Raw genomic sequence first — 12,434 nt, 5'->3', positions numbered from 1 at the left:
GGTTATCTTGTTAAGCAGCTACAGCCACACCTGGGCAACAGGATCATGATGGATCCCCCTGTGCCTCTGCCTGCATGAGACCTGTGGGTGTCCTCAGTGAAGTTAACATCTCCCCATTTCAGCCTTCTCCTTGGACCTAACTGATACTCCTGAAAGGAAAAAGTTGCACTCGGCTTCACCCATGCTCCAAGGAAAGAGAGAGAGACCATCTCTTTCTCTCTCTGTGTCTCTCTCTTCATCAGCTGCTGGCAGATCTGGGGCATTCCTGGCTTACACACATTGGTTACATGTGTTGAACCTGTGCCAGTGATCTGGCCTCATCTGGTCTGTGGCCTCACATAACCCAAACATGTGGAGCAATATATTCCTTGATGTATTTCGTCCAGAAGCCTTCCCTGTTTTAGTGAAACCTTGTAACGGGGTGTAAAGAAATTGTGCTCCTTAGGGAATTTGGTTTTTAATTGGATTAGGCAGTAATACAAAGATGAAATTATTGTGATCATGTTACTATTTCTTCTCTCTGTCCACAACATTTGGCTTGGTATGTGGAAAACTTGGCTGCCGTGTTGTCTCCCATTGAGTCTTGATTTCCAGTTACCAAACCTGGAGCATTGTTCACTGCACTTTTTCTGTTTACTTTGCCATGATGCTGTTCTTTTGTGCTGGTGGAAATTGGTGGAGAATCTGCTCTCATATCTGCCAGAGAAGTAGAGAAGCATTGCTACACCTAAATCTCATGATTTTTGCAAAGTAAAGCGGAAACATTTGAGCTACAAGCCCTTTGCACCCTGGGCTGTTATTTTTGCCTAACACACCCTGGACAAGAGCTATGTTGTTGTAGCTATGCTGATGAGGACATATTGTTTTCTTTAAAAAAATCCACAAATTTCTATGACGCAATTCCCTGCAGAGCTCACTTCTGACTAAAATGCAATATTGCAATAATGCAGAAGTGTCAAGAGCTTAGCACTTCCTGCGCTGCATGTAGCTGAAGCACAGGAAAACATAGGATTCTTGCCATATAAAATGCTTTTTGGTTTCTGTCCAAAGAAGCATTGCTGGGAAGTCTGACATTACACACAAGTTGGCATGGTGGTGGGGAAATGCCTCCTTAATTTTCCAGCATGGTGCTTGGCCAAAAAACTTTGTTATTTCTTTCATAGTTATCTTAAAGACTTTTTTCTTCCTCTTGCAGAATTTCCTACAGTGAAGCAGTGGAAATTTTGAAGCAAGCTCCTCAAACTTTCACTTTCAAGCCAGAGGTAGGTCATTGCCAGCTGGTTTGTCTCTATGCAGAACCTGAACTTTGTAGAATTTCCTTTCCCTCTCTCTTTCTCTCTGATACCACAAGAGTTTTTACTTTTCACAGATTATCTGTCTCCTGGGGTGTTTTGTTTGCGGGGTTGTAAATCCGGTGTAACTTTTGTGGTTGAAGTGGGAGCAATGCAAGGAGTGGAATCTGTAGCAGGAGAACATGTAACACTTGCAGGGAAGGAAGTGATGAGATTGCAGTTGAAGGACCAAGGCTTTAGCAAAGGCACTTCTCTTTCCTGTATTTGAATAGTGCTAAGAGTGTTGCAGATTCAGTAGTAATCATCTAAGAAGAGTTGCTGTAGTAGTTCTCAAAAAAAAAAAAAAAAAAGGAAGGATAGCACCAAAAGTTTGACAAGGATTCATAAACCAGTACCATATGAAAATACCATGTAATCTAGATGTAGGTAAAGGGAATCCCTTGTCTTTCCAAAGCATAGATGTTGACTGGGAAAAAGAGTAATGTGCTAGTCTTTCTGAAGCTATGAGATTATGGTTTTCTAAACATTGTATTTTGCCCAATTTCAAACACACACCCACTCCATTATGGGACAGCATTTATGGTGGCGCTCATCTTATGTCTATGTTGTTTGTTTAATCATTATCTCATTATGATACTTTGAGGAAAATAACCCTCTGGCTGAAGCCACCCTCATAGCCAGTTGGGTAACTCTCATCTCTGTGCACAAGTGGGTGTAGAACCTCAAATCTTGTCTCTCTACTACCTGGATCTGAGGCAGCAAACTTGGGATATTTTAGTGTGAAGAGAGTCTGGAGGAGTTCTGTTCCCCTCTTCCCCTTCCTTTCTCCCAATATTCTTTGCATGTCCTATAAACTGACTGGGAGTTTCAAATCAAAAGCCACTGGATTTATAACATCCCTGGAAAAAGGGAAAGTGAAGGGCATTGTACATGTCCAAGGTTTCTGATAACAAAGAATTGGTTAATAGGGTGCTAGGTTTTCTTAAGTGAAAATTAATGTAGCATGTAACAGGACACAACAGGGAAGAGAGTAATCAGCCTAGGAAAGCTGCTTTCTATGCACCAAAGGTAGTTCTGAAATAAGGCTGGTTTGCTGGGTCAAGTAGGCTGGCTTTGGAAGGATGCCTGTTTTCCTTTAGATATGCAGAGAATGGTTTGGAGTTTTGGGGATTTTTTTTTTTGCTTGTTTTGGTTTTTTTTCCTGATTTGATACCAGATGCTTGGACTTGATTCAGTGATGATTTGGCTTGGTTCTGTTAAGTTAAATCATATTATTTTATTTGCTCTGCCTGAAAACTTGCAAAACTGTCTACTTCCCTGTGACCTGTATGAGAAGTTGCTTTGCTTGGTTTCATGTTATTCAAAGCAGCACATCTCTCTATCTACAGGGATTTTGCTGGGTCTCTTGCCATGGGCAAGAGGCACCAAAGCAGATTCCCAGGTCCCTTTTTGCTGTCCTTACAGTGGGGCTGTGACCTCCAAACGGAACATGAGAAGTACCTGGTAAATCACTGTGGGGACGTTCCTGTGTTTGTGGTTAACTACCCATATGACCTCAAACCTTTCTACATGCGGGACAATGAAGATGGACCTCAACACACAGTGAGTCTATGGGTCACACCTCTACCACTTTTTTGTCTAGGAACATGTCTTGGCCTACTGATAGACATCATCTGCTGGGCCTGCCCTCAAGAAGTTCAAGATAAGATGTGACCATCAGGTGATCCTGTCAATTTTATTTTTTTTTCCTGTTGTAGAAAAAATACCCAAAGCAGGAACAACAGGAAGACGAAGATCTGGGAGTGGGGACAGTGTTAACTTTTTGCTTAATTGCCTTGTGACAAGTTTGCCACAGTTTATTTCTTTTCCTGGTAAACTTCTGTACTACTAAGTGAAAGAACTAGAACTGGATGGCTCCAAGTAGTCTGTGATTCTCTTGTCATCCAAATGTAGCATCCATGTAATGCTCAAATAGCAGATCAGCACAAGAAATAAGCCCTTTATCAAGTCTCATGCTTTGAAATTGTGATTCCTCAACTTAATTGAGAAAACCTGAAGAATTGCTTCTGCTAAAAGAGCAACAACACCACTATGCACCATTGTGTCTTCAGTGGCTTTAATTCTAGCAGCATTTCAGCTATGGGACAGCTGTGGGATAGGAAAAATAACCCTAGAAGACAGACAGCCCAAACCTAACAGCCTAAGTGATAACACCTGGATCCTAACACTTAGATCCAGCACGAGTGCCATTGCTACCATATCCATTAGAGCTGGCTCAAGGAATGGCAACAGATAGGCCTGAGCACAAGCTGCAGCAGAGGAGAGAATCAGGACTTCAGAAAACATGCCTATATGTCTTTGCTGTCTTCTGAGCTGCTGCTGCTTATAACCCCACACAGGTTGTCACCAGAGCAACTTGGTGAGATTCAGTTCAAACCATTTGCAGTAGATGTCCTCAGTCTGGGACATCACTGGTGTCATTTAGGTTTTCTGTAAATTACTGATGCTTATCCTTGCAAAATTTCCTCCCACGCTTCTCCTGTCAACAAAAGACTTTTCAAGTATGTGCAAATCCTTACCTAAGTGTCCTGGACTCTGGAAGAATTACAGCAGGGTTTTACAAAAAACCATCAGTGTCTACTGTTCTGCTCATCACTGTGCGGCATGATTTCAATTAGTTTTCTTTCTTTGAAGGTTGCAGCTGTTGATCTCCTTGTACCAGGAGTAGGGGAGTTGTGTGGAGGCAGCTTGAGAGAGGAGCGACTGCCCTTCCTTGAATCACGCTTACAGAGGTATGGAAAATCCACAGATACCAGGAGACTAGCCTGGGCAGGAGAGTTTTTCAGGAGCTCTCTGTGATTGGCAAGACAGAGGAGTGGAAGGGCAGCTAATAGTATTTAAAAGAAGCCTATTTTTGTCTTTGTGATATCTATTTATCTGAGTAGGTGACTGCAAACTGGTGAAGTTCTTGTACTTCTGTCATAGGTGTGCAAAGGGCCTCTCTGGTTTAGGTCATCAGAGAAGAAAAGTTTTCATTATGCTAAGAGGCTAGGGCAATAGAATGCCTCAGCTCTGCTGCAGCTGTCTGGAGTAGGGTCTGCTGTGGGACACTTTATCCTTTTCTTCAGTTTTGTGGCTGAAAGTGGATTGTGAAGGTGGAAGTTGTCACATATACAGAACTTAGATATCTATTCGTCATCATTTTATGTAACTGAGAAATTGCAGTTTTGGTGAGAAGCTTTGGTGGTTGTGATGTAGCTGGCCTCAGAGACTGGCCTGATTTCAGAGAATATGGCTCTGCTAAAAGTTTCATGGGAAGCTTCACTGGAACTACTCAAGACCTGTACTGTGTCATGGGCATTCCTCTTTTCCTGCTGCATCTTGTTACTTTTGGTAATTTTAGGCTAACTTCGATGTCAGAATATCAGAGCTGCTTTTTGATTAATAATTGACATTATACATTGGGTAATTTTCCATAGACAGTTGTTCTCTGGATCCCATCTGATTGTTCAAAACTTTTGTAGAATCAGAGAATGGTTTGGGTTGGAAGGTACCTTAAAGACCATCTAGTTCCCACCCTACTGCCACAGGCAGGAACATCTTCCATGAGATCAGTTTGTGCGAAGTCCCATCCAACACTTGAACACTTTCATTTGGGCCAGTCATACACTTGTGCAAAGCAATACTGGAGGAAGGTTGATTCTGGATTAACACCATTTGCACATTGGGAATTAATCTGGTGCTTAAATGAGCCACGTGCTCACACAGATATATCTAGTCAGTGGAGAAAAGCAAAATCTACTTCAGCATAATGGATCCAAAAGGCACCAGGCAATTAAAATCACCAGAACATTAATTCTCAGTTGTCAGTGTAGGATGACGATATTCCCTGTGCTTCCTGCTACTCTCCCTGTAAGCTCTCTGAAGCAAGCATCGTTCAACTCATGTAAAGTACAATGTTGCCTGCTGCACTTTCAGTCAAAACTTTTTGCCAGTATCTGAGTCCACAGTCTTCAGGTGGAGGAGAAGGGTCCATGTGGAGTTTGAAGCCAGACTTTTCTGTTTGTCAGGAAAGTTATAGAAAGCATTTCAAGGTGCAAATGGTGTGTGTCTTCTGTAAATCACACCTCCTTTCACATTTTTTTCCCAATTTTGAATCCTCAGAATCTGATTTTGTTAAGCCCAAATACTTCAGACCTTTAAATTCTATTTCCTGCAGAACTAGCATAACCTTAGAGAGAAAAAACAGAATTCTTGTCTTCTTATGCATGCTTCATACCGTAGTTCAACAGGCTTTCCCTTTTCTTGTAGCATGCTCTTCCAGGCAAGTGCTACTTGAGCAGAATAACTCTGTTCTTTTACTTACATGGGATTTTCTTTTCATTTCACAGATTAGGACTCACAGACAGCTATCAATGGTAAGATGCCACCTTGCTCTGCAAGCTCTTTTTCTTCTTTTGAGACTATTTAAGCAACTGGGGGCTTTTGTTGTTCGGGTTTTTTTGTTTGTTTGTTTGTTTTGTTCTGTTCTGAGGGAACAATTTTTGCCCTGTTTCCCTGCCATCACTGCCAGTCTAAATGAAATAGCGAGTTCATTTAAACAAAGGTTAATCTAATGCCACTTAATTTATGCCTCCAATTTGTCCACTCATGGCAGAGGTCATTCCTCTCAGGATTGCGTGAGGTGGATTAATTTACAACTCATAATGATTTTTGATATTAAATCATTAGGCTGTGTAGAAAGTTGGGTAGGTTCTGACCACCACGCACGAGATAAACAGGTTACAGAACCACAGCAATTTGTAACCTTTAAGAGGTCTATGAATAACTCCCTTTGCAATTGACAGGGAAATTTGGTCGAAAAATCTTCCCTAACAAAGCAGTTAAACAATTAAAACTGTCCTCCTAAGGAGACAGATCAACCTTTGAATTAACAGTTTAGCCCATTAAAACGACAGAAGGTTCTTAGTATTTCTTGGTATGTACTTCATCATAGCTACTGAGAGAGTGCTAGTGCAGAGAATTTTAAATTTAGAAGAGTATTTTCAAATACTCTGCAGTATTTGGATTTATCATTAGGAAGGTTGCCTTGAAAAAAAGCCAAGTATAGGTTCTTCACTCTCCTCTTCCCAGAATATGAAATCCCTGAGGTACAGGAACAGCCCAGTGTATGGCAGATCTTCACATCATCCATGTGCACACAGGTTGAATTTTATTTCTTCCTTTGTTGTTGTACTTGTGGCCCAGAATACACCATATCTCTTTATATAAGGGAAGGATTATCCTGAACAAGGTTGATAAGTTGTGTGGTTAGATGCTGAGATACAGCCTGAGGAAGCCTGGTGTTCAAGGGTAGAGCCTTCCAGCACTACTAAGATAGCCTCATGCTTCCCCACAAAAAGGACTGGGTCATTGCCTGTCATCCATTTGCATTTTCATGTGGTATGTAACGATCGCATTCTGGAAACTTTTCCGGCTGTAATCTTGTTTTGGAGACGCTTTCCTCCTTTATTCCCTCCACTCCATCACAGACAATGTTAACTTCCTGGAGAAGATTAAAGCAGTTGTTACCCCCTGCCATAGCAGGATCTGGTGTCCTAGGAAGGTGCAGGATAGTAGTAATTCTGGATGCTTCTGGACTACAGTCCAAAATCTGTCAGAACACAGGTAGGTGGCTTGCCAGCATCCATCTTTTCAGTGGAGGTGGCAGGAGAGACTAAAATTAATCTCCTCCAATTTAGTGATTGAATTTAGTCTCCAAAGCTGGCTCACAAACTCCTGGAAGAACAGTTGAGTCATTCCTTTTTAAATATAATGTTTGCTGACTTTCACATTCCTTAACCATTGCCATGTCTCTGATTCTACCTGTTTTCCTCCCTCCACTAAGCAAGTGGATATTGTGGAGTCTGACTGTTTCTAGGACAGTTTCAGGATTGCCTTGTTCATTTAAGTATGTATCATAAGGCAGAGGCAACTGATGATCTGAAATACTGAAATACTGCTCTGCTTCTTGCTATTCCTACCTTTTAGGAAGTTTTGAAAAAGATAAATTCACATGGTGAAATGCTGAGTCTTCTTCAGTACACTACATCTTTCCTCTTATGTGAGTTTTTTTCCATATAGAATATGAGTTGGAGTAGTATTTGGCTTGATTTTATAGTTATTTTTTCTTATTTCCACACTTTTTCCTTTGAATTGTAGATAGAAAGTAGCTCAGAGCTGTAGATTATGATCTTGGCTAAACTGAGAGGTCTGTGGAAAAGAGGTGGGAAAGTCGAGTGATGAGAGTACCTCTGGAAGTTCATTGATTTCTCTGTGACAAGGGAGTATTAAGTATATTGCCTTGTAAATAGGAGACTTGATCTTGTTTGCAGCCTCCAAGTGCCATCTTAAAAGTAACAAAGCAGGTATTTTGTAATGAACAATGTGTTCGCACAACCATCAACGTGAGCAGTGGTTCGGACAGTCTTCCTACGTGTCAGGCACTGCTTTCCTTACTCTGATTACCTTCATGTGCTTCAGTGGAGACAGTTGTCTCATACTGAACCCTTTACAGTCCAGGTACCTTTCTGATCTTCTGGTGTAATACTGGTGAAAGTACACAGTAGCAGAGTAGCTGTTGTCTGCTGTCTTCAAGTAGATGTTTACTGTGTTATTTTGGCCCTGTTCCTGCTCAGGATGAAGAAGATTATGCTGTGTTGGGTTCTTTAAATTCTGATAATCTTTGAAGCTTGAGTGTCAATGTTCTGTTGAGTCCTTGTGTGGCAGGGTGGAAGAGCTGGGCTTAGGGAAGAGTAGCACTGGTGAGCCACTTGCAGCCCATGGCCAGTGATTGCACTCACTTCATCCTTTAACCTTCAGAGCCCAGTGGAAACAGGTAGCCATCACTGTCCTTGGTAGCCACCTGGTCCTATTACTCCTCTTTGGGGAAGAAACTGGAGTGCTGTGCTGGGCCAGATGGAGGGAGGCAGAAAGTCAGGAGGGGAGTTTCTTACACACATATACACATGCACACCCAGTAGAATATTCAGTTTTATGGACTATAGTATCTTTGTTCCTTCAGCCTTACTTTTTTCAAACTGACCACAGAACCTTCAGCATAGCAAGGGGCTTGCATAAAAGGTTGAGATTATATTTGTTTTGAAAAGAGACTGAAAAGAACACATTCTGTTTATGAAAGATCATTGGAGAACACTGCTCTTCATAGTGCCTTGCTGTGTAACACACGGAGCTCACAGTGATGATAAAAGAATGTAAATCTTTAAAAGGATGAACAGAAATGTTCTTCTAACATGGCACATAACAAGCTCCTGGAATTCATTGCTAGGGGATGTTGTTATAGCACACACGTTAGTAAGATCCAAATCTCTGAAGACCTACCAGTGCTTAGGTCCAGAGTAGGAACACCTGGGCTAGCTAGGGTCACAGAAACTTACTTCCCCTGTGGAATAATGCTGCACAGTCCACCAGTTGCCAATAGAGTGCTCAGGTCCCCTCTACTAGCAAAAACAGCTAGACTAGTTCACAACTCTTTTTGAGGTGAGAAACATCCAATGTCTGTAGACTACTGAATGAAGGAAAACCTCAGGGAGCATTTTCCAGCCTAAAGGGATTTTTCCCTTCATCTGCAGGCAGTTACTTTTTCTTTCATCTGTGAAGAATGGAAAATTTCTCAATTCTTCTGCTTCTTCTGTGCACAGTCATCAGAAAGGATTCGCAGTCTTGATCCTCAGCACTTTTAATTCAATGGACTTTTTCCATTAACTTTGATGGGTTTTGTTTCGCTCCTTTTGCCAAAATGGCTTCTCAAAGTGCTTTGAGATCTACCAATCAAAGTCCTGGATAAGCAAGGGTAGAATTTATTATTATTGTTCATCTGGAAGCAGCTGAGTTATTTCATCTTCTTACAATGACTTTATAAACTCTGTTGCCAGCAAAAAGGGAGAGAAGATGATGGGCTTAGTCTCAACTGCCTTTGCACAGGCTGATGCACTTCTAGACACCATCAGCTGTTACTTGTATTCCTGTTTACAGCTAAAGTACTTACCAGCTGGCTTGGCAGTTCTGCTCAGAACTCCTGAGCTGGGTCAGACTCATCTGCCATGGCCAGTACCCTTACCCCTCACATTTATGAGGTCTTTCCTGTTTCACGAGTCACCACCCTCAGCATCAGGTCTGCCCATCACCTTCCTTGCAAACCCTTGTAACATTGTGCAGTGGAGCTGCTCAGGAGCAGTTCCAGGGTATTTGCAGAGACTCAAGTTCTTCCTAAGGCACTCTGTGTAAAGTGGATGGAGGTGAAGACCACCATGCTGTTGCACAGCCTACATGTTCATATCCTGAGCATAATCCTCATCACAAAATGTAGGGTGCATACACCAAGCCTTAGGGAGCCAAGCTAACACCCAGCAGCACAGAGGGAAAAGAACATGGGGTCCCAGTCATCAGAAAACATGTCTCACCCACTCTTGGGCCTGCTGTTCAACTTGCAAACTGCATTTAGTGTGTCAGTGCTACTAGGAAGAAGTAAGCTCTGCTTATCTTTTTGCTATTTGGGCAGTTGGAGGGGAGGGGAAAAACACTGGAGAAGAAAAAACCTGAATATTGGATGGAGTGTAATAAATGGTTTCCCAAATTTTAACTACTGCTAATGAGCTCTAAGGAAAAATAATAGTATGAAAGGCATACTGTCAAACTGAGTGACAGGGCAATCTTGCAGCTGTAGAAATTGTGGGAGAGTACTTCAGTTTTGCAAGTAAGAGTGATCATGAGCATTACTTTGTCTTCACTCTGTTAAAATACAGTCTTCAAGCCAAGAAAGATCTGATGTCCAAGCAACTACACTCAAATATACATAATGTATACTTTACATATTTATACATGTGTAAGTATATATACACACAAATATAATATTTCATTGCAGTTCATTAACAGTATGTAAAATTTGGGAAGCCACTTATTGCAATCAATCCAATCTTAATTTCTTTCACAGTGTTCTGCCTCCCTCTACTCCATTGCATAAGTAGTAAAACATATGCATTTATATTTAAGTGCACTTGATTTTTTTTAACTGGGATGATGAAATATTCATACACCAAGATTAGAAGCAAGTAATGCATCTGGAGTCACTCAATCCCCTACTAGTGCATTCATATAAAGAAAAATAACTTGGTGCCCTCAGCAAGCTCAGAAGTGGCCCCACAAATCAATAGAAGCACTGAGATGTTTTTCACTTCTATTAAAATAAAACCTTTGGTGACAATTTATAGCTGCAAGTTGCAGTATCGCATCAGCCACAGTCCAGCTGGGAAATGGGTAACTACAGAAGAACCATCATAATCTTGTTGACACCCATATACTCAGAGTATCTGCTTCCAAAAGTTTTCTATGCACAACAGGTGCTGTTCTGCAAAATAAAATGTCTTGCTCCAGATCTCATTTTTGGAGAAGATATGTTCAAGGGATTTTTTTTTCTGGCTTACTATGGAAATAAATGAATCAATCTGTAAGAGTACTTGGGGGGAAAAGTAGCAAAAAGCCATCATAATTACCCTAAAAGAAAAATAAAGGAATGTTGAGCAGACAGACAGCAAGATCTATTTAAGCTTCTGAAGAAATGACTGGAATTGAAGTTACTTGGAATATTGAAAAGCAAACAGAAATTGAAAGAATTTGCAGGGCAGATTTTCACACCTACGTGGCAAGAGCTAGACAAGTCCAAGCAGAGAGCTTCACCTCTAGTAGTGGAAATGCTTTGTGGTTCAGTAGGAGTCTAGGTTTGTGCCTCTGCTAGGAATACAGCAGAAAGGTGTTTTCAATATGAGCAGAGCTATGGTGCTCAAGCTTTTCTTCATACCCAAATACCTTTTTGCTCCTAAGAAAATGTGCTGTAGTGTATTGGCAAAGCATAGCTATGCTGATTTAAATGAGTTTAAAGTTGGAGTTTCTGCTAATACAATTCTGCTTCTTCATGCACCTGACCAACACAGAAATCACAGTGGTTAGGCTCAAAGGGAAGTAATTAAGATGAAAAGCAAAGCCGTAGATGAAAAGCTCACTTTAATGACATCACCATAACCGCGCTGTAAATGTAACTGTCTGTTTAAATTACAGGTATCTAGACCTCCGAAAATTTGGATCAGTTCCTCATGGAGGCTTCGGAATGGGGTTTGAACGCTACCTGCAGTACATCTTGGGAGTTGACAATATCAAAGATGTCATTCCTTTCCCCAGGTTTTCTCACTCCTGTCTCCTGTAGCTCAGCAGTTGACTCGTGGAGAAAACTGTTGGTGTAACTATGTGTATATAACAAACCAGGATATGACCAAGTGTGTTTTAGTGGGAAATCAAGATAATTTTTATATCAATGAAACTCTTGGTCAATTTAATACCAGGTTATTGAAAATAATATATGTTCTGGTGAGATTATGGAAGGACACTGGCAGTTAATTTGATAGCTGCTCATGTCTTCAGTGCACTTCAGGAGTATTAATATATCCCACTTAACTAAAGGATTACGATTCTCATGAGACTAGTACAAGCCATAGAAGTACTGAACAAGCTCTGAAGGTAGCAGGGGGTTTTATGTGAAATATTAATAAGGAAGTGTGACCTAAAATACTGTCGTGGCTGTGATACACTTGCTACTGCTACAGTCAGGAAATGACTACTGTAAAGCATGATTCTCCCCACTCTGAGTTAAAAGCAAACATTGTTTACCTTGAAAAAAATCAGCCAAGCCTAGCAAGGAACAATTTCATATTGGAATTGCTGGAGTGAGTTTGTCGAATGATGTTTGATTTTGTGAATCATCAATAAAGATGCACACTGGGTTGTTTTATAACTCTGTATGGCTTCTTGCTCTGTTATAAAACTGTAGCTCTCAGCATGAGAGAGTTTCCTTCAGTGTCTTTGGTGGAGGTTTCATTTTCTATATAACCAAATTAGTTGCACAACTTCTGCAGTAAGTATCTGTTTTCTGTCTCCAAGAAAGCACATATTCATAGCAGACAGAGATGTTCAGTTAGATGAGAAATTTGCTCATCCATCCATCTCTCCAGAGCCAACTTGCAGTTCATGGTGGGGTTTTGTTGTTGTTTTGCTTTTCTGTTGTTGTTATTGAGAAAATCTCTCATGCGCTCA

At 41.0% G+C, this 12,434-nt stretch overlaps 1 protein-coding gene across 1 annotated transcript in view; it reads left to right on the top strand.

Moving 5' to 3' along the window:
* NARS2 (asparaginyl-tRNA synthetase 2, mitochondrial) overlaps positions 1-12,135 on the top strand; it is a 48,830-nt gene extending 36,695 nt beyond the window's left edge. The window contains exons 10-14 of the mRNA XM_066341253.1: positions 1,196-1,262; positions 2,757-2,894; positions 3,987-4,084; positions 5,684-5,710; positions 11,406-12,135. Of these exons, the coding sequence (XP_066197350.1) occupies positions 1,196-1,262; positions 2,757-2,894; positions 3,987-4,084; positions 5,684-5,710; positions 11,406-11,550 (475 nt within the window). The 3' untranslated portion in view covers positions 11,551-12,135. The remainder of the gene's footprint in view (positions 1-1,195; positions 1,263-2,756; positions 2,895-3,986; positions 4,085-5,683; positions 5,711-11,405) is intronic.
* The last annotated feature ends 299 nt before the right edge of the window (positions 12,136-12,434 follow it).

This window comes from Sylvia atricapilla, chromosome 2 (genome assembly GCF_009819655.1).
Source record: "Sylvia atricapilla isolate bSylAtr1 chromosome 2, bSylAtr1.pri, whole genome shotgun sequence".
Lineage (NCBI taxonomy): Eukaryota > Metazoa > Chordata > Aves > Passeriformes > Sylviidae > Sylvia > Sylvia atricapilla.
The sequence above is the reverse complement of the archived record's forward strand: the minus strand, read 5'-3'. Positions and strand labels throughout refer to the sequence as shown.